Source organism: Pectinophora gossypiella, chromosome 20, assembly GCF_024362695.1.
Source record: "Pectinophora gossypiella chromosome 20, ilPecGoss1.1, whole genome shotgun sequence".
NCBI lineage: Eukaryota > Metazoa > Arthropoda > Insecta > Lepidoptera > Gelechiidae > Pectinophora > Pectinophora gossypiella.
Genome location: NC_065423.1, coordinates 607,516 through 632,806, shown reverse-complemented (window position 1 = coordinate 632,806; position 25,291 = coordinate 607,516). Strand labels below are relative to the sequence as shown.

At 39.5% G+C, this 25,291-nt stretch overlaps 1 protein-coding gene and 1 long non-coding RNA gene across 2 annotated transcripts; both read left to right on the top strand.

The window, feature by feature from the left end:
• Positions 1 to 685: 685 nt before the first annotated feature.
• LOC126375920 (alpha-tocopherol transfer protein-like) lies at positions 686 to 14,961 on the top strand. The gene is made up of 7 exons (XM_050023016.1): positions 686 to 877; positions 1,604 to 1,740; positions 6,367 to 6,520; positions 8,912 to 9,070; positions 10,350 to 10,443; positions 10,986 to 11,202; positions 13,754 to 14,961. Exons 2-7 carry the CDS (start codon positions 1,611 to 1,613, stop codon positions 13,903 to 13,905), a joined length of 906 nt encoding a protein of 301 aa, XP_049878973.1. The 5' UTR covers positions 686 to 877; positions 1,604 to 1,610; the 3' UTR covers positions 13,906 to 14,961.
• A 925-nt stretch (positions 14,962 to 15,886) lies between these two features.
• Positions 15,887 to 25,094, top strand: LOC126375966 (uncharacterized). The gene is made up of 4 exons (XR_007567665.1): positions 15,887 to 16,127; positions 22,397 to 22,507; positions 24,356 to 24,455; positions 25,024 to 25,094. It is a non-coding gene; the product is annotated as an uncharacterized LOC126375966 (long non-coding RNA).
• The last annotated feature ends 197 nt before the right edge of the window (positions 25,095 to 25,291 follow it).

The following is a 25,291-nucleotide window of genomic DNA, read 5'->3' as shown; positions in this document are numbered from 1 at the left end:
GTGCCTTCCGAAGCACGGAGGAGCTCGAGATGATTTTTTTGTGGTCACCCGTTCTATGACCGGCCTTTGCGAAAGTTGCTTAACTTCATCAATCGCAGACCGAGCGCGTTTACCGCTGCGCCACCGAGCTCCTCCACCACCGAGCTCAGACGTGCTGAAAACAGAGCTGAATTTATTCAAGACGACAATACAAGAAAAAAACAAAAGAATGTAATAAAATGTCATATCAAAAAGACAATATATACCAATGAGATTGCTCCAAGTAGCCCGTCGTTAACAATGTCTATTCTAGGACAGTAGATCAAACAGTAGGTACTAGTGTTGCCGCTCGATAGTGCCCTATCGATAGTTTTCGATCGAACTATCGATAGTTTTTCATCTTTTAACTATCGATACTATCGATAGTATCGATACTATCGTTGCTTATCAATAGTATCGCCAAAAAAGAGCTATCGATACTATCGATACTATCGATAGTATCGATACTATCGATAGGCCTATCGGTTGGGTAGATGATTTTGGCTGTTTACTATCGATAGTAAAACTATCGATTTTTCGGCAACACTAGTAGGTACCTATAATAGTACGACCACGTTTAGACATGCTTGAAGGGAGCTACTTACAAACACCAAGGTGGAATGCCAGTGTACTCGCTCGAATGTGCAGTAAGTCAGTGGCGTCTCAAGTTGCCGCCAGCATCAGCCGAGTCAACGCGTGTGTCAGTGCGGTGCTGTGCGTGGCAATGCGTGTCAGTGGGTGCACGATTTAGTAGAGTGCCTACAGTAACTTGACTGCCAGTGACAAGTGACATTCTGTTGAGATACATTTTAGAAGTCTAGAGTTAGTTTAGAGGTGGCTAAAGAGATAAAAATAAAAGGTGATTATTTATAAGTTTAAGTTTAGTTTATTATATTGGTGCTGATTCCGGTAGGTTGGTACTCCACTTCACAACCGACACGATAGAAGAGAAAACAGCTTGCAACCACTTGTAATACGAAGTCCCTACACCATCTAATTTAATTTTAAGTTATACCTGTCATTTTCTTATCCGCCGAAAAGGAAAGGGACGGGTAATCGACAGGCATAAAATTTATGGAATACACGACAATTTTAAGCACAAATCTAAAACAGCCCTATAAAAAAATTACATTGGCTAATAACCCCACAGAATTAAGTCGACAGCACACGTCAGACGGTTTGCATACCAGCGAGATACCTTTTTTAATCGCCCGGGTAATTCATTCATTTACTCATTTTTCCTAAAATTAAGAGCTGTCAATCATCCGTCCCTTTCCTTTATGGCGGATAAGAAAATGACAGGTATAAGTTAAAGTAAAATTAGGAGGTGTCTGCAGGAATCGGGGCCATTAACTATAATTTAAAATTATTATAAAGTTAAAGTACTTATTTGCGCGGCGCTTCGTGGCAAAATATTATTTCTACTATTTCTTATGAATTAAAATCAATAGCATTATAACGTCCCACTGGTGGGCACGGTACCCTTAATCAACCGGAGGGTGTATGAAGCATAATCCACCACGCAGCTTCACCGCGGGTTGGTTGTAGAATTTTTACAGCACTACGTCAAGCATTTTATATCCAGATCCAGCATGTCAGTGGTGCAGCCATTTCCAGTGGAGAAGGAGTACGGGAAAAACCCGGACATATCCCGTGATGATGTCCACAAGCTGCGGGAGTGGCTGAAGACACAGCCTCATCTACCAGGGGAGCACTTGACAGGTATTTTCATAGCATCACGCCTGTATCCCCGAAGGGGTAAGCAGAGGTGCATAATATAGTAAACACCCACACCTCGTCAGCTATGTTTAAGTCCTACAAATCCTGAAAACCACGTTATATAATTTATCTATGGTCCAACCATGAATTCAAATTCATGAAGTCGAATGTAGTGGTTTGGAGCCCGTGCCGGGATTCGAACCAGGGACACTAGGGTTTAAGTGACGCGTTTTCCGAACAAATTACTATACAAATATCTATATTAATATCTGTTTGTGAGTGAGTAGACGTATGTGTGTCACGAGTGTCTGAGGTTCTGCGAGATGATGAATCTCTCTCTCTCTCTTTATTTAAGAGCTGCGCTCTTGTTGGTGGAGTAATCACCATTCCATAGATAGGGCGTGTAGAACGGTGGTTGCCCCAATCGCCTTCCGTTCCGCAGTACACCTACCAATTTCTCAATCGGTGATGTTCTAGCTAGAGCCCTACCAGAATCCATTTCGTCGGCCTCCAACCAGTACTGATACCGCTGCTGCCCGGCATCAGGGGTGAGCTTTTGAAGTAGCGGCGCCTACTCGCTACGTCACAAGATCGTCATAGAACCTAAGTAGCATTTTATAGGTTAGCGCGTCCCAGTGATTCGAGCTACCCACTACGTTCTGCTAATCCCGTCGCTGTTTGGTCGGGGACTGCTTATTTTTATATTCGCAGCTAACCATCATATCTGATGGCCGTTCCACTATCCGCCACCTGTGGGCCCCATAGACAGCCTACAGCTCAGCCTACTACAGATGATTAATGATGTGTGAAAATTAAATATGTTTTTATATTGTTTACACTTAAGTTTCATATGTATAATTATATTATTGTTTACATTGAAAGTTTCACGGCGCATTGGCGCTTTTGCACTGTAAAGTCATGAAAAAATAAAATAATAAATAATTATAGTTATTGTTTAGGTACGTGATTGCGCATATCCGCATTACTGTAAAAAAGAAAACGTCTTCGACACGCAAGTCTTACATTTATAAACAAGACATACGGTCTACGTTATTATTCATAATTATGGGAAATTACTTTTCTATAGACGAGTGTCACAATTTCAGTCGGATAGATTATTTATAACAATACAAAAGTCATAGAAAATTGATTCTAATTACTATTATCAATAATAGATCATCGGTATTTGTGGTTATTATATATAGAAGGTAGGACGTCACTTTGTACAATTATTTGTTTACACCTTAGTCCATTATCACGTTTAAGAATAAAATTAAATAATTTGTCCTTAATGTACCTACAGCTTCAACATCCTGCCGAAAATATTCTCATCTTCTAATTTAAATTGTTGTCTGATCTCTTACTCTTACGTTACTATTTCAATGATCACAATTTTCCTACAGTAATTATCCTCATTAAATAATCGGGACATACGGTTCACTTTTGCCACGGTCTCTATTCACTCATACGCACATGCACCCTTACACACTTTCACTTAACAAACACACACACTCACCCTCGAAATTAAATTCATTATAATCCGTTAATGTATACATATTATTAACACAGTTATTTTGATTTGATTGTTTAGATTTAAGCTTATTATTTTTTATATTTTAGAATTTTTGGAGTTCAGCTGAAAATCAGCATTGTGGCACTCCCTCAATGTCGGAGTGTCACAACATCTTGCTGAGCTGACATCCCTTTTTAGAGATAAGGTTTAAATTCATTATTATGGTCGCTATTCTTTTCTGTGTACCACCTACTTATTTATAAAATAAATGTTTTTTTTTCTTCTTTCTTTTTTTTTAGTCAAGTTTTGAATTCGGAGAACGCGTGACTTAAAAGTGGATTCGAACGCGTGGTCACGGGTTCGAATCCACTTTTAAAGTTGCACCCATAACTGACAAAGATATCGGAATCCGAATTTGTTTTCTCATACACAGTCTCGTATGTGTGGTGATTCGAATTACATCAAAAGTTAAAAAAACTAAAACTCGACTACGGGAAAATTACGTTCTAAAAAGTATGAAACAAGAAAATAGATATATTTCTCTAAAATTCTTCCGAATAGTGATGTTTAGCAGATAGCCGTGGTCGAATGCCGTGATAAGCAAACTTTTAGGACAGATTGGCATACGACCACGGCTATCTTCTAAAAATATTTTTAGAAATAAAAGAAAAGCCTTGATTCTTTAAAATTACTAACTAAATTCCTAATTATGTTTTCTTTGGAAATCAGCATAACCAAAACAAAAAGTATAACTCAGGAGATTCGCCCAATCCCGTCAATCTCGAATGGGATCCCGTCATATTATGCTTCGGGATTGATCCCGAAATATTAGGCGGGACGTCGCGAGATCGGATTGCATTCCCTAGACCAGATCGTCACTTACCATCAGGGGCCTGTTTAATAAAACTTACAATTGTAAATTACAACGACAATTTGCTGCTCATTACGTAGCTAATATGAAATTGCAAAATATTTGTGATCACACACTCCGCAATGTACATCAAATTGTCATTGTAATTTACAATTGTAAGTTTTATTAAACCGGACCCAGGTGAGATTGTGGTCAAACGCGAACCTATATTATTTAAAAAAAAAGTAGGTATCAAGGCACAGGTTTATGCTGAGTAACCTTCGCGTGTAAGGCTCGCCGGTACTCAGGTAACTCAGCAGACTTGCATTACGATTGCATCGGGTAGCGCGTTATCCATTGCTTTATTGTCAGTTATCTACTAGATAAGTAAGCGCTGGTGCCGATTCGGACAGATACAAACCTTTATTTTAATTTAGTTTTACATTTGTATTGCCGTAAAGAAATTTTGAACTGATACATTCAGCAATGATTAATAAGTCCTATACTTAATAAAAAAGGAAAAGAGAAAAAAAGGTTTTGAACTATCTATTCTGAACTGGCGTGCGTGTATAAAACAATTGATGAATGTGGAGGAAACAAGAGAAGTATGTTAGGATCGAAGCAAATAGAATTCCATAGGCTCTACTACCGGCCTCCATGGTCCAGTGGTAGAGCGTTAGGCTCACGATCCGGAGGTCCCGGGTTCAAATCCCGGTGGGGTAATATCACAAAAATTACTTTGTGATCCCTAGTTTGGTTAGGATATTACAGTTTGATCACCTGATTGTCCGAAAGTAAGATGATCCGTGCTTCGGAAGGCACGTTAAGCTGTTGGCCCCGGTTACTACTTACTGATGTAAGTAAGTAGTCGTTATATGAGCCATGTCAGGGGCCTTTGGCGGCTCAATAACAACCCTGACACCAGGGTTGATGAGGTTGGCAATTCACCTCACAACCCACACGAAAAAAGAAGATTGGCTCTACTTACCCTGGTGGAGAACGGGTCATATTCTTTTTTTCTTTATAACCCGTTTGTTTAATCCATCTTGGGGCTTCGTATTACAAGTGGTTGCAAGTTGTCTTCTATTGCTGATTATTATTGGTGTGAATTTATGTATGTATGTAAAGCAATGCACATAAAACTGAGTCACATTCTCATGGGTAAAAACAAGTGGATAGAATGCGGGTAAAATACCACTTGACAAGGCAATGTTAGGCTATTATACGGTCGAGTGACAATCGCAACAATTATCACGAATGGTCCGTCTCAGTGGAAATTATAGATTCTAATGTTTTAGCCTCTGAGCGTGAGGTTCTAATGTGTGTACACATGCATATGTCATTCAAGTTTAGGAATTAGGGATCACAAATCGCAAAATTGTTTTAGTGTCAATAAATAAATTGATTGACTGACATACGCTTATGAGACTATGGAATTCTATTTGCTTCGATCCTGACATACTTCTCTTGCTCTCTCTACATTCATCAATCGTTCTATAAACGCGTGCCGGTTGAAAGTAGATCATAGAAAAAAAATACTAAGTAATTTCCTCACCGTCTGCGGGCCAACTGCCTAACGACGAATTAAACGATTCTTCTATCGCACATTAAGTCGATAATTTGTAGACAATTGACGTGCCCCACGGTTTTATTTTAGTCTAGTCTATGCATATGTTTATAATTCCCACGACTGTATCTATTTTATTATTTTTTGATTTTTAGTACATTTATCTTAAACCAACACAACAACAACAGTGGCTGCAAGTTGTCTTTGATTACTTGTGGCTCTGCCCACCCCATTAGGGATTACGGGCGTGAGTTTATGTATGTGTATGTATGTGTTATCTTAAACATTGCAATGTATGTTTAACATAAAACCGTTTAACTTAAAAAGTTTTTTTACCTATTTTTTTCCTCTTTTCCTTTCTTAATAAGTACTTATAGGACTTATCTCTCTCTCTATTTAAGAGCTGCGCTCTTGTCGGTGGAGTAATCGCCATTCCTCTTTTCTTCCCGCCAAAACCTACACCTCCCGATATGACACGACCTGCACCTTCTCTTTTATTTGTTTCATAAATGTTACTAATGTAATGTAATGTATCATGTGTTAATGGGGGTAGACCTAAGATAGGACTTATAATCCTTGCCAAATATTTCCATTTCCGTTCGACCATTGCAGTTGATAGCTACGACATTATAAGCTTTTCTTTATTTTCAGCCTAAAAGAGAATTACTAAAAAACTTTTTCCAATTTTTATTCTTCCAGAATTGGACCTAGTGATAGTGTACCACTGCTGCGAGCGCAGCGCGGAGGTGTCGAAGCAAGTGTTGGACCTCCACTTCACGCTGCGCACCCTGTTTGCGCCCTTCTTCAAGGACCGCGCCCTGGACAAAAAGACGGACCTCGCGTTTGATACTGTGTGAGTATGCTGCATCTGGTGGGCCAACATCAATGTCAATTAATTATTTCAAATATAAATTCCCTCAGACGACGCGACGCCCTGAGCCGACGTGAGAGTCCTGCGCGTTCTACATTTATTCGGATATGAGGCAAATCTACAATAAGGCACATGAAAAAAGGTGCCCAGTTGGATGCGGTCGGCTCAGGGCATCCGCATCATCTGATATTTGACAAAACTAATCGACCCTAGTGGGCTGATAGCGATAAGCTCTGAATAAGCAAAATCGTCCTTATGACGCCGATATTTTTCAGTATCTTTAGACATACGCCGGGATGTATTCGGAAGCCGCAACTACGGAGTAGAATCGAAGAAACGTTTACAAGCTAACATTGTGGCGGTTTTTCGCATGAATCGATTTTGTATCACCTGTAGCCACGGATATGAGAAAGACTTGTCTGAGAAAAAACGACCCCTTTAGGTCATGATCGGATGGATTCACTTGTATAGATTTTCACCTTATTCCTAAAGGATAATTTACTATGCTTGTTGAGGAGACAGTGCATATAAATGTTAAAATAAGAAAAAAATACATACATAACTTTACGCCTATTTTCCCAGCGGGGTAAGATAAAAAATAAAAGGAAATCTTTCAATAATGAATTAAACAAGGTGTAATACGTAGAACAATCAGTTATCTCGGTTAACTCATACAAGCGTATTATTAAGACACATCAGGCAATAATTGCACGTAGTTATTATCCTCCTTTACAGGTAAATGGAAACTGTTTTGCTAAATGACCTTCCGGGACTTGGTTTTCTATCTTATAAAGAAAGAAAGAAAGAAAATATTTATTTCCATATTGGACGCCACATTTACAAACTTACATTACAGAAATAAAAAAAAAATAGGAAAAAAAAAACAAAGACAAAAAGACAAATAATACAGACATATATTATGTGTTTTTTTTTTTGCAAATTCGATGCCTAACATACATGTACGCATGTGCTTGAGTGAGTGAGAGGTTAGATAAGATGGTTGTGTGAGAGGTAGACTAGTGACATTAGTAGTACAGAAGATATAGAGTGTAGAAGAGATGCATAGACAAATGATAGAATGAGTGAAGAGTGGGAATGAGTGAAAGAGTGATAGAAAGAGTGAGAAAGGAAGGAGGGGGGAGATATAGACGATGGTGGATTATAGACGATGGTGGTGTGAGTTACTGTACTCGGAGAAAAATAAAAGAAGTGTTTGAACTGTTTAATTGAGCAAACCCAAATCCCACATACATACACAAACTCACGCCTATTTCCCATCCCCCGGTGGGAAAGCAGAGACTATGGAATTCCATTTGCTTCGATCCTGACACACTTCTCTTGCTTCCTCCACATTCACCAATCGTTTCATTCACGCACGCCGGTTCAAAGTAGATCGCACTGAACCTTTTCTAAGGACATCTTCAATTTGGTCAATGTACGTCCTTCTAGGTTAAGAGTAAGGTTAAGTTGGTGCCTAAATAGGTATATTATTGTTATTGACAATAAATAATTAAGAAATAAATCACCAGGTCACCTCTAACGTCTCGACGAAATGTGAATCTCTAAGAAAATGCTTGGTTTGCGTGTTCTTATATTAAAGCATCATTATAATTTGTTTTTGAAGTGTTGTTAATAAACTAGATATTCCTGTTGAATTTAAAACGTAATAATATATTTCGTCGTTATTACCAATCATCCCCCATCGTGCCGCACCAAGTTATGTCACCAAATAGGTGCCAGGAAATACGTTGTCGTAAAAGAATATTGTCGATAATATAATTAACTATGTAAGTATATGATAGAACTTACCAACTTCTACAGTCATGAACAATATCATGTACCCACTTTAGAACCTTGTCGCACTATCATATTTGACATTTAATGAGACTTACGGTTTAATTTGTCAAAAAAGTTAATGTGACATGGCTTGAAAGTGTATACTTTCCAATTTTACACCATCATAGTATGCAAATAAAGAATATTGAATATTGAGAATCTTCTTCTATCGTTTGGGTTGTGAGGTGAATTAGCAACCTCATCAAACCTGGTGTCAGGGTTACTATTGAGCCGCCAAAGGCCGCTGATGTGGCTCATGTAACGACTACTTACATCAGTAAGTAGTAACCGGGACCAACAGCTTAACGTGCCTTCCGAAGCACGGATCATTTTACTTTTTGGACAATCAGGTGATCAGCCTGTAATGTATTCTATTTCTATTCTATTCTAATGTCCTAACCAAACTAGGGATCATAAAGTGATTTTTGTAACATGTCCCCACCGGGATTCGAACTCGGGACCTCCGGATCGTGAGCCCAACGCTCAACCACTGGACCACGGAGGCCGTTATATTGAGTATTTAATTGTTATTTCCAGCCTGTACGCCCCGCTGCCCACCCCGACGGTACACGGCTACCGTGCAGTGTACCTGCGGCTGCTAGACCCCGACCCTCGCAACTTCATGTTCGTGGAGTGTGTCAGGACCTTCATGATGATGTTTGACCTGTGGCAGCAGGAGGAGGGGACCTGGCCTGGGTATCTATAATATAATATAACATGACGTGATATGATATAAACAGCCTTTACACGTCTCACAGCGGCACAGGCCACCTGAGGGGGTATGGAGCATACTCCACCAAGCTGCTCGCATGGAGACGTTTTTTACGGCTAATAGCCGGGACCTGCCTTTCTTATGACTTATCGTAGATTTGCTTACTCATTATAAAATGTAAGGCGCTCGTTAGAAAATAAATTCGAAAATCATTGGTTTAGGCCCCTGTTGGATTCAATCCTGCAACCTTACAGTGAGAGGACATCCTTAGTCCTTAAGGATAACATAATATAATTATGCTTCTGCCATTATATTGTATTTTGGTATAATTATGTACCCGAGTAATGTGAAAATAGATAATTATCACGTTAAAGCTGCACAGCGCCATCTATATTGGGTTTTGGTGAAAGTAGCGTGGAAAGTCCATCATTGCGAGCATCATAAATAATATCTAATAATTACCACTAAACCAGGGGCCTTAGCCAAGTCGCAAACATACATACATACATACATAAACTCACGCCCGTAATCCCTAGTGGGGTGGGCAGAGCCACAAGTAATCAAAGACAACTTGCAGCCACTGTTGATACGATGTCGTAAGCTGGATATGATGAACCTTATGGTGATAAGGGATCAGCCTATCGCCCATAACATTAGTCCATCATGTTAGAGGACACAATCCCTCTGTCGGTTTTTACGACATGCCCGGGAAGACAAGCAGCTGAACGTTTTCTATGTTTTTTATTTGCTCCCAGAACAGCATAGAACCAAGTCCCAAACGATTACGAAAAATTACAGTGACAGTGAAAATATTACTTGACATGTTTCTGTGATAAAGTCACATAAACTCTTTATGTTTCACTTTCCTTCCACCGACTGTAATTGGAATACCATTGTATTTAAGTCTATAAATTATGTAATACAAACTGGTTTAAAAGAAAAGAAAGGAAAACATGAAACAGTAGGACTAGGGCCCTGTGCTGGGAGGTTTTCTGGCCACGTCTTTCCCTCAGCGTTACAGATTCCGATGTGGTAGTAGTTTTACAGCTAGTTACATAATATGTAATTTAATTATGTTTGACGTTCAAAAAGCGCTAACTTTGTAAGCCAATTTTGGAAAATATATAAGTATTTTTGAATTTTGAATTTTGAATTTTTGTCACTTTATGTCAATCCCATATGTTTTCAATGTTTGCGATGTGGCTAATCCCCAGGTGTACCAACACACAATTTCGCATTCTAAAGTTAAAATATTATGTCCAGATTCGTGATCATGATTGACATGGACCGGGCGACCATGAGTCATGTTGCCAAGTTGGACATCATGGCTGTCAGACAAGTACTTTACTTCCTTCAGGTAAGCATCTTCTATACTTAATGTATAATTTACTCTATAGTTCTGTTACAATGTCGTCTTGGACGAACGAGGATTTCTGAAATGACGTCACGTTTCGACACTAAGTACATATTTTTGAGATGGGAGACATCTTGCCAATGTGGCACCAACTAGTGTGTATGTGTGTGTATACAGGCGTGATCTTAAGTAAGTATGTGTGTATGTATGCATGTATGTACAGGTTGTTAGTGACATCGTAACGAATACTGAGGGGGATGATTCAGACTACGATTCTGAGTTAATATTAGGTGGAATTTTCCAACGCAAAACTAATGTTTTGTTTTTGTTTTTCGTTTTCAATTCTATACTTTTGCGATGGTTTCCACTTGATATTAACTCAGAATCATGGTCTGAATCATCCTTCAAAGTTTTCATTACGATGTCACTAACACCCTGTATACATCGTTTAGATTAGTTTTAATTTGCGCAGACGGAGTCGGGAGATATGACTATTGTTGTTATGATAATTTTCACCCTTTGAAACAAATCCAATCCTGTTCCAGGAATGTATGTTGGTGAAACTAAAAGAGGTGCACTTCCTGAACGCGCCGGTGTTCATGGACAAGGTGATGATGATGCTGAAGCCGTTCATGAAGAAGGCTCTACTGGACATGATCCGCATCCACCAGGCGAAGGCGCCGGAGCTGTACCAATACATCCCCAAGGAGGCGTTCCCCAAGGAAGAAGGGGGCGAGTACAAGGACCATGCTACTATACGTGGTGAGACTTTGAAGATTTCTCTCACTTTCTGTCTATTTAAGAGCTGCGCTCTTGTCGGTGGAGTAATCGCCATTCCATAAAGAAGAAGAAGAAGAAGAGGAGAAGAAAAGAGGTATTTTTTTAAGATTTCCTTGACTGATATTGTTGTTTGTTTTTTTTTTGAGCATCAATATCGGCAATACGAACAAGGCGCTTTCTGGCCTGGTGATTTAAATTTTTGTACCGGGTGAAAGCCCTCAGTGCTGCCAATTTGTCCGGACAAGTAGTTGATACCATCTGAAGCAAACACAACATTAACAGTTTTTTTTGACGTGAGTTATTATAGATTTGCCGCAGATAGCATTAACTACTTGGCCGGACAAATGGGGAGTGCTGAAGGCTCTCACCCGGTAAAGAACATAAACAGTCTATATACGTTCCACTGAGCACAGGCTTCCCCTCAAGTAACTGGAGGGGGTATGGAGCATACTCCATCACGCTGCTCCTAGTGCTGCACCAAGCTGCTACGTACCGTATGTGCTGAGAGAGTCAGGGTTCGATTCCCGATGGGGACATTGTCGAAATCGTTTTGTGAGACTGTCCTTTGTTTGGTAAGAACTTTGCAAGCATGAATCGCACCTGACGAAGATGCACGTTAAGCCTTTTGCCTTTGTTCCCACTAGTTCGATTCATTAGTTCGATCGTCGGACTAGTGAGAATTTTTTTTCTCATTAGTTCGACCGTCGAACTAGTGAGCATTTCTTTTCTCATTTGTTCGACCGTCGAACCAATTTAAATTTAAAAATAGTTCTACCACATTTCAATGTTTTACTAATTTCGTAATAAAATAAAAAACGCTTGGTTCGTTATAAAATATATATTCGTGTACATCTATAGGATATCTTAGATCTTCTTTCTTATCGTGTGGGTTGTAAGATTGATGACCAATCTTACAGACCCTGGTGTCAGAGTTATAGAGCCGCCAAAGGCCTCTGACGTGGCTCGTAACGACTACCTCCATAGATAGTAACCGGGACCATCGACTTAACGTGCCTTCCGAAGCACGGAATCGTCTTATTTTTCGGACAATCTGGTGGCCCGCAATGTCCTAACCAAACCGGGAAAGTCTCACAAAGTAGTTTTTAAAAAACTGTTTCCCACCCGGGAATCGAACCCAGGACCTCCGGAACGAGAGACCAATGCTCTAACCACTAGACCACGGAGGCTGTCTTAGATCTAATACATATTTAAAAAACTTATAAATTATAAGCTGGCTTCCTAACAAAGTAAATAAACAATACATATAGATTACACAAATCATCGTCATATCACCCGGAAGTTGTCTACTGCACATTTCCTTAAATGCATCTATACCTACATCGCCTAGGTATGTGCATTATACATTATAAACATTTATTTATTTGGAACACCTACATATTTAACTGCAGAAGGAGTGTGGTAATAGATTTTATTTTCATTTTGAGGGTAGATGCTTTTTTAGCCTGTTTAACTATGCGATATGATGTATTGCACTAGTCATGCGCTGCAGTGATAACGTTTTATTTATTGGTGCCTGTTTAGTTTACTGTTTATTTTTTCGGAATGACGTCTAAAGAATTGAAAATTATTAAAAGTGGTCGAGGAAGGTTTCTGCAATTAGAGGGATATCAATATTACTCAATGGTTTGGTTTGGACATTGCGGGCCACCAGATTGTCCGAAAAATAAGACGATTCCGTGCTTCGGAAGGCACGTTAAGCCGATGGTCCCGGTTACTATCTATGGAGGTAGTCGTTACGAGCCACGTCAGAGGCCTTTGGCGGCTCTATAACTCTGACACCAGGGTCTGTAAGATTGGTCATCAATCTTACAACCCACACGATAAGAAAGAAGATCTAAGATATCCTATAGATGTACACGAATATATATTTTATAACGAACCAAGCGTTTTTTATTTTATTACGAAATTAGTAAAACATTGAAATGTGGTAGAACTATTTTTAAATTTAAATTGGTTCGACGGTCGAACTAATGAGAAAAAAAATTCTCACTAGTCCGACGATCGAACTAATGAATCGAACTAGTGGGAACAAAGGGCCTTTTGTCCCGGCCATTAGCCGCAGAACACCTCCACCAACCCGAGAGTATGCTCCATATCTTCTCTGGTTGATTAAGGGGAGTCTTGTGCCCAGCAGTGGGACGTATATATACGCTGTTTATGCACAGATTTACTACTACCGTAGATTGAGTATCAGCGCTCAAAAAGTGGGACGCAAAGTTACTGTTATGTATAATATAGCGACGTTGACAGTACTTTATCTTAGTGCGCAGTATAATCCGACCGCGTTACACAAAGCACCACGCGCTAATATACATAATAAGACGATGCATACTTTGTTAATTTGACACGATTTTATTGAATGTATAGTATACCGCTGTGTACGAATGTATACCTAAATAAGCGGCAAGTTTTCGCCGCATTTTTGTATCAAGCGCTGTATCTACGGTAGTGGTAAATCAATGTGTTTATGTTAAGTATATTATAATAAAGTGTTGTTTTGTTTTATTTCCAGACGAGTTGATAAAGCGTCTCTATGCCAACAAACAGTTCTTCGTGGATGAGAACAAGCGACGGGTCGACCAGAGCAAGAGGCCTGGCAAGGCGACCACAGTTGAAGACCTCTTCGGCATACAAGGCAGCTTCAAGAAGCTCGACATAGACTGAGACGGGAGCCAAACCAGACAGCCCAGCTTTTTTATTTTACTTTATGACGTGACTTCTTGTAGATATGCCGCAAATGACATTAACTACTTGGCTGGACTGCTACCTGGCAGCCGAGTTGCAAATGTTACTGCGTGTACAATCAAATAGCAAAAGTGCAGTCACTGAGCCCATTATTTGTAAACATTGGTGAAATTATGAACCACTTTATATTTTTGTAGGTGTTTTTGGTCTATTACAGACACGACATGTAACCAAGAGGTCTTAAGTGCAATCAGTTATTTTTTTACTTAGTAAGAAACTGATTGGGCTTTTGCAGCTTATCGTACATCGCTAACGTATAACCATAGTCCTCCTATAAAAAATAGACCACCAATCTCTGTAAAAAAGTGTCCGCGGCGCATCTTGTCACAAGCGATTGCGTGTAACGACCCTGTACGGTCACGAGTACTAATATGTATACACTTTGAAACCATGTCACATTAACTTTTTTGACAAATTACACCGTAAGTCTCATTAAATGTCAAATATGATAGTGCGACAGGATTCTAAAGTGGGTAAATGATATTGCTCATGACTGTACATCCGATATTGCACTTTATTTGAACAGCCTTATACATCTTAATTTCAGGGGACGAACTAATATTATCTACATAACTTAATGTATACGTATTTACAACATGTTTCGGACGCTTTTTTAGAAAAACTTCTTAGCGAATGTGGGTCTATTTGCATATAAGATGTCAGTGTGTATAACCCTTCCGAATTAAATGAACACCTTGCGCCAAGAACTATGCTTGCGAGCGTCTTGATAAGTTAGCGAGTGTAGAAATAGGCTTTGCGATTCTTTCAATAGATGATACTTTAATATTACATTCAGGGTTTAAATTATGTTAGCAAGATTTTGGGAGTAGGTATAAGGAATGGTTGGTATTTATAATTGTAATTATAGATGTTGGCAAGAGGATAAAATTCTGTAACGATGATAATCCACAAATGTTTACTTTTAAGTCTTTCTTTGGAAGTATTGTGATGATAAATAAATAGAAATAAGTGTAATGATTTCTGTTGTTATTTGCTTCAAGCAAAACACTCTAGGGGTGGTATTAATAAAGTAATCTCAGCTGAGACAGCCCTCAAGATCATGCTCCTGTTTTTATATGAGAACTGTCACATTGACATGATCTTGAGGACAGTCTCAAAGCTGAGATTAGTTTATTAATACCACCCTAGGATCATGTATCTTCTTCTTTGCGAGTCGATGGCGATCGATATAAAATTTTTGCTGACCAGTAATCTAGGTAAGTATTGTAAGGATGTGTTGCTTTACAACAATAAAGGCATTCGAAACTCTGGATATGATTCGAGCCGCGTGGCTCGGACACGGTGCCGCGGGCGCTAATATTAGGGTTATGTGAAATAATTATGTACTTCACCAAGAAGTGACGTACAGTCATGAGCAATATAATGTACCCACTTTAGGACTCTGTCGCACTAACATATTTGACGTTTAGTGAGACTTACAGTTCAATTTGTCAAAAAAGTTAATGTGACATGGTACCAAAGTGTATACATATTAATGCTCGTGACCGTACGTTTAGTCATGTTTGACTTCAACAATATTTTTTTTGGCGTGTCTTATTGTAGATTTGCCGCGGATGGCTTTAACTACTTGGCCGGACAAATGGGGAGCGCTGAAGACTCTCACCCGGTTCGACTTCAACAAAGCATACCAATTTAAATTAAATGTTATTAGTTATTACCCATCCCCCTAGCATTATCCAGTTTTTCACAGAGTCCGCTTACCTAACCTGACGATTTGACAGGTCCGTTTTACAGAAGCGACTGCCTGTCTGACCTTCCAACCCGTGAAGGGAAAACCAGACCTATACCTCCGCAAATTAATTTCTCGGGAATGTGGGTTTCACCTTCACCACTGAGCACGTGATAATCATTTAATGATCCAAATATGAGTTCGAAAACGAATTCGACAATCATTGGTTTAGGCCTGTGCTGGATTGAACCTGCGACCTCACAGTGAGAGGCAAGCGTTTTACGAACTGGGCTACCACGGCTCAAAAAATCCTATGTTATTACCCATTAAGCATAAATTACATAACCGTTTGTCGCCTTTGAAAATCACGCGATTTGCACTGAATTATTATTATTATGACTATTTAGTATAATCTAAAGGGAAATAGCAATTTGACAGCTTCCTGTGCGACGTGTATATATTGTGGGTGGTAGGATGGTGGTCATCAGTGGTCACCAGCAAGTGAAACATGAAGGTCCTCGGAGTACTCTTGGCTATTTTCGCCATCGTTTTCGCTGTTGTGGTGAGTGTTACTTAGGTATATTATATAAACTAATGCCTTTTTCTGGTAGGCAAAGCAGTCTATTACATGGGACTTAAAATATAGCTGGCGAGGTGTGGGTGTATGTGTTACGGCTAATACCTGAAGTGCAGCTACACATAGTTTTAGTCGGTTAGAACTAGGTGTAGCCATTTACTCTTGGTTAAACATAGTACTATTAAACATAGTCGAATCAGAAATGAGGAGATCCGCAGGAGAACTAAAGTCACCGACATAGCTCGGAGAATTGCAAAGCTGAAGTGGCAGTGGGCAGGACACATAGCGAGGAGAACCGATGGCCGCTGGGGCGGAAGGGTTCTGGAATGGCGACCACGTGTCGGACGACGCTCAGTGGGTAGGCCCGCTACAAGGTGGACCGACGATCTGGTGAAGGTCGCGGGAAGCCGTTGGATGCGGGTAGCGCGGGACCGATCGTCGTGGAGATCCTTGGGGGAGGCCTATGCCCAGCAGTGGGCGTCGTACGGCTGATGATGAAACATAGTACTAGCCGATTGACAAGCCCCATATTTCATCTAACATGTAAAGTTTGTAAGCTTAGGGTTTGTATAGTTAGGTCGAGTTAGACATTGCTATCGATGTGATCTTGTCTTAGAAACTTTTACATGAAAAAGTTTTTGTTGGGATCTTCACTGATTTCAGCTATTCACATACTGGTGCTAATTCCTCTAAATACCATCTAATTTTATTTTAAGTTATATCTGTCATTTTCTTATCCGCCGAAAAGGAAAAGGACGGGTAAACGACAAGCATAAAATTTATGGAACACACGTCAATTTTAAGCGCAAATCTAAAACAACCGTCTAAAAATTTTACATCAGTCAAATACCCGACACAGTTAAGTAGACAGCACGTCAAATGGATTGGATACCAGCGACGTACCTTTTTGATTCCCGGATTCTTTTTGCCCGGGTTATACATTCATTTACTCATTCTTCCTAAAATTAAGAGCTGTGAATCATCCGTCTCTTTCCTTTTCGACGGATATGAAAATGACGGATATAACTTAAAATTAGGCGGTGTATGCAGGAATCGGGGCCACTCTTTTATTAAAATAAATAAAAATAAAATAAATAAATAAAATGTTTTTATTAAAGGTAAAAACCCAATGATTACAAAGTTAATAATGATATTATCTAAATATATAAAAGGAGAAACTGACTGACTGATATATCAACGCACAGCCTAAACGGCTAAACGTAGGCACTTGAAATTCAAAGGGACGTAGCTTAGGTACCGTAGAGGTGCACTAAGAAAGGAATTCCCGAAATTCCCACGGGAACGGGAATTAGATGGAAAATTCTTCCACGCGAACGAAGTCGCGGGAAAAAGCTAGTTATAAATAATAATTGTATAATACAAATTACTTAAAGGTACCATAGTACCTACCGTCTAAACAGAAAAAATAACACAAAATAAATGTGGTGCGATAATTTTTTTATTTGATTCCCGATGTACTTTGATCCAGTACCGTATCATCGGGCTAGTCAAGTCTCGGCTAACAACTTTTTTTAAGCATTATTGAAATGATTTCTTTATTCATGGATTACATATCATAAATCATAAACTGCCTATATACGTCCCACTGCTGGGCACATGCCTCCCCTCAATCAACCGGAGGGGGTATGGAGCATACTCCACGACGCTGCTCCACTGCGGGTTGGTGGAGGTGTTTTTACGGCTAATAGCCGGGACCAACGGCTTAACGTGCCCTCCGAAGCACGGAATCATCTTACTTTTTTGGACAATCAGGTGATTCAAGCCTGAAAAGTCCTTACTAAACAAAGGTCAGTCTCGGTGGTCTAGTGGTTAGAGCGTTAGGCTCACGATCTGGAGGTTCGGGTTCGATTCCCGATGGGGACATTGTCGAAATCACTTTGTGAATCATGGATTAACTAGACGACTTTGCAAACGTTGGACATCAAAAGGGTATGAAAAGTTTCCATGGTTTTCTTGTTAATGTGTGTTTCCAGAGCGGCATGAGTATGGGCGGCGCACCGGCCGCTCTGCACGAGACGAAGCCAGCAGGCTGCAACGGGGGTGGGCGTCCACCACCGCCACCACCTCCCACCAGTAAGTTGACTCAGAGATCTGCTTGAGCTCAGAAAAACAATATACATTCACACATACATACATTACGCTCGTGGTCAGTGCTAAATCCCGAAGGACGTAATATACGATCCCGACGACCCGATTACTCTAGCCATAGAGGCAGCCAATCAGCTCGCGACACAAAAACACTTCAGGACCCCGATACCGACCCCGCTGGCGTGGTCGACGATTTCCCTTAATCAGCGCTTATCGCTATCGACTCACTAGAGTCGATTAATTCTTTCAAATATTTTTCCTCTCAGACGACGCCCTGAGCCAAGCGCTCAACTGGGCACCGTCAGGCTTGTTGTCTTAAGCGTTGTACCGGAGAGCCTTCAGCGCTCCCCATTTGTCCGGCCAAGTAATTAATGCCATCTGCGGCAAATCTACAATAGGTCACGTCCAAAAAAAAAGGTAAACAAAATCTCGCATCCGAAACGCTAGTTCCGCTTTTCCGACCCTGTATGCATCAAGCTTAATTGGTTAGGTAGTCACGTCAAAAAAAAGGTCAGGGCTAAAATAATTTATTTAAATCATTATTTTCATGTTTTTATTATAGATAATTTTAGTACTGTACATCTGACTACCCCAATTGGGACATAGACGTGGGCTTTTGTTATGTTTATGTAATCATATTTTTCCTAACTTGCAGACAGCAGCGGTTAAGTCGCTTCACCTACGGGCCCCTCGCTACGCTACCGGATAATGATCGCTAATAAAATTAATACATCATCATAGACGTTTATGTTTTATTTTATGATAAGTACATAATTTCTTATACTTACTTATTTAACAAACCACAGACAAAAGTCACACCAGGGGGTCAAAATGGCGACATCGAAGCAATTCATCTAAGAAGCAAGTGCGCAAAGCAAATAAATGTCAAATTGCAAAAATTCAAATTCAAATGTATTTATTGCATTGCTACAGGTCAAGAAGGTCTTAAACAATATTACATGCATCCACTGCAGCATACCAGTCTAGGTGTACAATATTGCTTTCTTGGATGAATTGCTTGGATGTCAGTACAAAAACTCACTAAAAGACAACTTCAGCATTGAAACGGTCTCCGTGGTCCAGTGGTTGAGCGTTGGGCTCACAATACGGAGGTCCCGGGTTCGAATCCCAGTGGGGACATATGACAAAAATCACTTTGTGATCCCTAGTTTGGTTAGGACATTACAGGCCGATCACCTGATTGTTCGAAAGTAAGATGATCCGTGCTTCGGAAGGCACGTTAAGCCGTTGGTCCTGGTTGCTAATTACTGATGTAAGTGAGTAATCGTTACATGAGCCATGTCAGGGGCCTTTGGCGGCTCAATCATAACCCTGACACCAAGGTTGATGAGGCTGGTATTCCACCTCACAATCCACACGATAAGAAGAAGAAGCATTGAAACCCTTTGAAACATAATGTAATGAGATGAACCTATAAATAGTCCTTTACCACTTGTCTGCCAGAACGCGGATCTCAACTAGACACAAAGTAAAATATATCGTGTCTGACTTTGCTAGCTGTAATTCTTGGCTAATGTAATTTGTGTCTTATTGATAATTGCAAAATGTGCAAATCAGTTTCGCCAAAAATTGCAGATACGTCAGTTGGCGACATTACCGACGACTAGTGTCTGTTTTCTCGGGGTTACTTTCCTTCTGTCGTGCGGTTTGTATGTAAGGTAGTTTACCAACCAGGATTACTATTAGCAGCATTAAGTTTTCCTCTAACATCAGACATAGCTCATTGGAAAATCCAATACCAATCCCGCCGGCGTGGTCGACGATTTCACTGTAAACATTATACTTTCTGGAAACACGATTACTAGTAGTAAACTCGACAGAAAAAAAGGGAAGAAGGAGAAGATCGAAGAAGTATGTTTTAAGTGCAATTATTTTTTTTTAAATTAGCATGGAGAGTTAGGAGAATGCTACACCGACAGAGCGTGGCTCTTAAATTAGTGATGATGAAAGAGTTTTTGTATTTTTTTTTATTATTATTTTTATCTTGTATTATATCGTAAGATCGAGGAATGGGAAAAAAATATTAATAGACAGATAGTTGGATGAACGAAGGTTGCTAGTGAGAATGGAGAGAATGAACGAAACACAACAGGGTTACAAAGAATATCATATCCTTCAGACGATGTATAGGTAACCATTTGCGCATCGCGCAGTAGCCGCGCAGAAACATATTCAAATTATCATTTTTATTTTAGCCGTATACATTTTAAACAATGCATCAATGACGTCGCTAGATACCGGTGGAGGGATACCATAATGAGCTTTAAATTAATTTTCTGTCAAATTTAAAATATTATCTGATATTTTATTCTAAAAACGTTTTATTGTAAATACATAACCGCAAAAAAGATGAATTTAATTTACTAAATCTAGAATTTTGATATTTTTCTAATATTTTTGTTATATAACTGTTTTGTTTATGGTGTAAATAAATTTTCTCTCTACCTTTAAAAAAAATTTATTTTTATTTCTTGTATTGTAAGTATGCCTTTCACAGTTTCTCGGAAGGAGAGATCAGATACATTTTTACGTACATACCTACATAATGTTTTCATAAATATATTGACTTGCGACCGTCAGTATATTTATTTATTTAAACAGCTCCCTTAAAGAGTCCCGACGACGCAGATTATATTATAAATAAAAATAAAATAACACAAGTTCACGACTATATTCCTAATTGGGCTGGTCAGAGGTACATTGGTCGCAAGATGAACGAGGTACGTACGAGCCGAGCTTTCTGTTAGAACAATGTGATAATAGTGAGCTGTATCGCTGTCTACAATGGTCGAGGTAACTGCGTTATAGAAAATTGCACTTAAGATAAATTAATAATTCAGGTATTATATATGTATGTTATATATTTATATGCATGTATAAATTAAATGACTTGTAAATAAATAAATAAATAATAATAATAATAATGTATTTATTGGTAAGTTGTACTACCAATGAATACTAGTACTAATACAAAATAAAAACTAAAAAACTAAACAAACTAAATACTAGTGTTACTAGTTGTTGTGGTTGTTGTTGTGTTGGTGTGTTGTTTGTTTTTGTGTTGTTGTAGTTGTGTTGTTGTTGTTGTATTTGTTGTAGTTTGTACCCTCAATCTTTCAATTTCAATTTTTACATGTTTCCTCACCTTATGGTTTTCTGGAAGAAATCGCTTTAAGCGATAAGGCCGCCATTTGCCATGTACCTAGTTAAGAGTCTTTTGTAATTATTTCTTTTTATTTTGATGCAATAAAGTTTATTTGTATTGTATTTGTAATAATTCATTGGTGCATATATATCCGGTACCGGGTATCGAACCAGTGCTCTCCTCTAGCAAACCGGTAACGCTCAGGACGGCAGTGACTTGCCTATTGGGGTTGCATGTAAAAAATATGCCACCGAAATCACGTGTATTCCGGACTAATCATCTCCTAGCATTATCCCGTTTCTCAAAGGTCCGCTTACCTAACCTGAAGATTTGACAGGTCCGGTTTTTTACAGAAGCGACTATCTGTCTGACCTTCCAACCCGCGAACGGAAAACCTGCCCAATAAAGGTTAGGTCACATACCTCCGAAAATGTGGCAACCCCGGGAATGTGGGTTTCTTCGCGATGTTTTTCTTTACCGCTGAAGCACGTGATAATCATTTATGATCCAAACATGAATTCGGAAATAAATTCGACAATCATTAATTGGATTCGAACCTGCGACCTCAAAGTGAGAGGCAAGCGTTCTACCAACTGGGCTACCACGGGTCTTCACGGTGTATTCTGGACTATCAAATATAATTTATGATAGTTACGTAGTTATGTTATATTTTTTCTTCCATGAAACTACGAATATGATTTGCGAATTTGTTTCTTTAACCTTGTAAGGTGACGTATGTAAACCATTTTTCGATAACTACAAAGCCTCTTAAATATCTATTTAGCATACAACGGTCTAGCGCCTCTGAAAATTATAGAATTCACAATTATTGTTACATACATGTCAATTTGATAGCTTCCTGTGCGAGGTGTATATATTGTCGGTGGTAGGATGGTGGTCATCAGTGGTCACCAGCAAGTGAAACATGAAGGTCCTCGGAGTACTCTTGGCTATTTTCGCCATCGTTTTCGCTGTTGTGGTGAGTAGAAAAAATCTGATATTGTGATTCTATCGTCTAGTAAACCTATTTTGGTAACCCTAGATCACATCCTAACTTCCCATCAGGTGTGATTATGATCAAACACGAGAATATTACTTGAAAAAAATAATGTTTTTTTGTCTTGACTTAATGTAGGTTTGCCTCAGATGGCGTTAACTACTTTTGTTTAGATCACTGTTAAAGCTCTCGTCACACTTTGGGCGCTTACCGTCGCGCTAAGAGTGACGTCATTAGCAGTAGAGTGGCTTTTGTCTTATGTCTCATTACAACATTTATATTTAGTAGTATTACATTGCGCAGAGGTAGCGTCGCGCCCCGTCACGCCGAAAGTGTGGCCAGAACCGTGTCGCCACTAGCCTCTCTTGTGAGCATGTTCTTGATAACTGACATTCATATCTAGTAGAATGTTAATGTCAGTCAGAACGTATTTGAGCTAATCAGCTCATTATAGGCAGTTTATAGTTAACACGTCACATTCTTGGCAACATCGTTATCTTCCATCAGGTGAGATTGTGGTCAAATCTTTTATGAAAAAATATTAGCAAGTTGAATATTTGACTTGTAGGTACTTTGCAGTTTCTAGCTGTATAATTTAGCTGCATAATTGACTTCGTATAACAAAAAAAATCTATCAGGGGAATCCCCGGTGACATACATAAATCACTATCATAAATCGATGGATGCATGTACCAGATTTGCGTGACCGGATACGATAGACATGTAAAGGGAATGGACATCCTTTTCTTAGGGTTCCTTACATAAAGAGTAAAAACGAAACTTCGCTGTCTGTCTGTCCGTCTGTCACCAGACTGCATTTTACTAATTACGTAGGTATTCCTTTTGCCGATATAATAACAAAAAAATACTAAAAACAAAATAAAATAAATATTTAATCGGGACTCCCATATAACAAATGCGATTTTTTTTGCTTGATATCAAAAAGGTTACAATAGGTATGATATTTGTGTACCTATTGTTTACCTAGTCAATGGTACGGAGCCCTTCGTGCGAAAGGTTGATTCGCACGTAACAGGTTTTAATGTGACTTATTGCAGATTTGCCGCAAAATGTATTAACTACTTGGCCGGAAATGGGAATCCAGCTCTGTAGGTGTCTCATTTGAAGTCACTATGGCAGGCATTGCACTCGATGATTGGCGTCACCACTAGTATCCGTGTGTCACATCGATTGCCTTGCATTTAGATAACCTCTTTAACATGGAGTATGCTCCATACTGATTAAGAGGCGGCCTGTGCCCAGCAGTAGGACATATACAGGCTGTATATGTGTGTAACGATCTCCGTGGTCACGTGATTGAGCGGTGGGCTCACGATCCAGAGGTCCCGGGTTCGATTCCCAGTGGGGACATATCATAAAAATCACTTTGTGATCCCTAGTTCGGTTAGGACATTACAGGCTGATCACCTGATTGTCCGAAAGTAAGATGATCCGTGCTTCGGAAGGCACGTTAAGCCGTTGGTCCCGGTTACTACTTACTAATGTAAGTAAGTAGTCGTTACATGAACCATGTCTCAGGTGTCAGGGGCCTTTGGCGGCTCAATAATAACCCTGACACCAGGGTTGACGAGGTTGGTACTCCACCTCGCAACCCACACGAATTGGGCTGGTGGTCTGCCTTGATATCGTATACCATCTCTTGGTCCTTCCGTAACTGCTTTAGTCCATCTGTTGTCTTTCCATCTTATCAAATGTTCTGGTTATCTTCACTTATTTATTTACTGTTCGGACCAGCCCCATACTTCACCTAACATGCAGAGTTGTATGTTATGTTATATAGCTTATCAATAAAGATGGGCATGTTTACAGAGCGGTATGAGCACCGGCGGCGCTGCGCCGGCCGCGCTGCACGACACCAAGCCTGCAGGGTGCTTCGGTGGCGGCCCACCACCGCCACCACCTCCCACCAGTAAGTATTCTTCCTGAAAGGTTGAACTACATCTGGTGGTCTAAAAACGCTGCAAAAGAGCTATATTGCACTTTGACATTAAAAAGTAAGTGCGCAATATCAACAAAATGTCAAATAGCAATATTGCTTTTTAAATGAATTATTTCAATGTGACCTTTTTAACCCCCCTGGCTGCACCGAATCGCTATTTCCTATGTTTATGAAATACGTATAGGCAACATTATAAAAGTGAGATGCAGTTGGAGTGCGGTCGCATTCTCGTTGTTTATCTCACTCTAGCAAATGACGGCTCTGAGTGACAGAAAAGGATAGAAGGATAGGCACTTTCCTAGTACTTTTCTGATGCGGTGCGGCCAGATATAGTTCTATCTTAAGAGTCCTTTATTGAAATTCAGCCAGTATTTCCAAGGCAAATATTGTTGGCAGATAGCCGATTCAAAAATATTCAGTAGTCACATACACTTTGAATCGTCAATTTTTACATAACGAACGTCTCATCCGCCTAAAACGACTGCAGCTTCTCACAACCTGTATAGGTATCATGAACTTTTTTATTTTGATTTTTCAGACAGCAGCCGTTAAGCTGCTCCACGCACGGATCCCTCGCTACGCTATCGGATAACAATCGCTAATTATATCTTTTGGAAACTTACACAAAATGGTTTATTTCATCACTTGTAGCGTGCACTCTATAGGCATGAACATTTTTTTGGACATATTTACATGAGGGTTAAAAAGGCCACATGGAAGCAATTCATCTACAAAAGCAATAAGTGCGCAAATGTCAAATTGCAATATTGTTTTTTTATTCGATGATTGATTCGATGTGGCCGTTT

Coding starts and splice junctions, on each gene's coding strand:
- LOC126375920 (XM_050023016.1), top strand. CDS start 1,611: ATGTCAGTGGTGCAGCCATTTCCAGTGGAGAAGGAGTACGGGAAAAAC. Junction 6,521..8,911: donor GACCTCGCGTTTGATACTGT/GTGAGTATGCTG, acceptor TGTTATTTCCAG/CCTGTACGCCCCGCTGCCCA. Junction 10,444..10,985: donor AAGTACTTTACTTCCTTCAG/GTAAGCATCTTC, acceptor ATCCTGTTCCAG/GAATGTATGTTGGTGAAACT.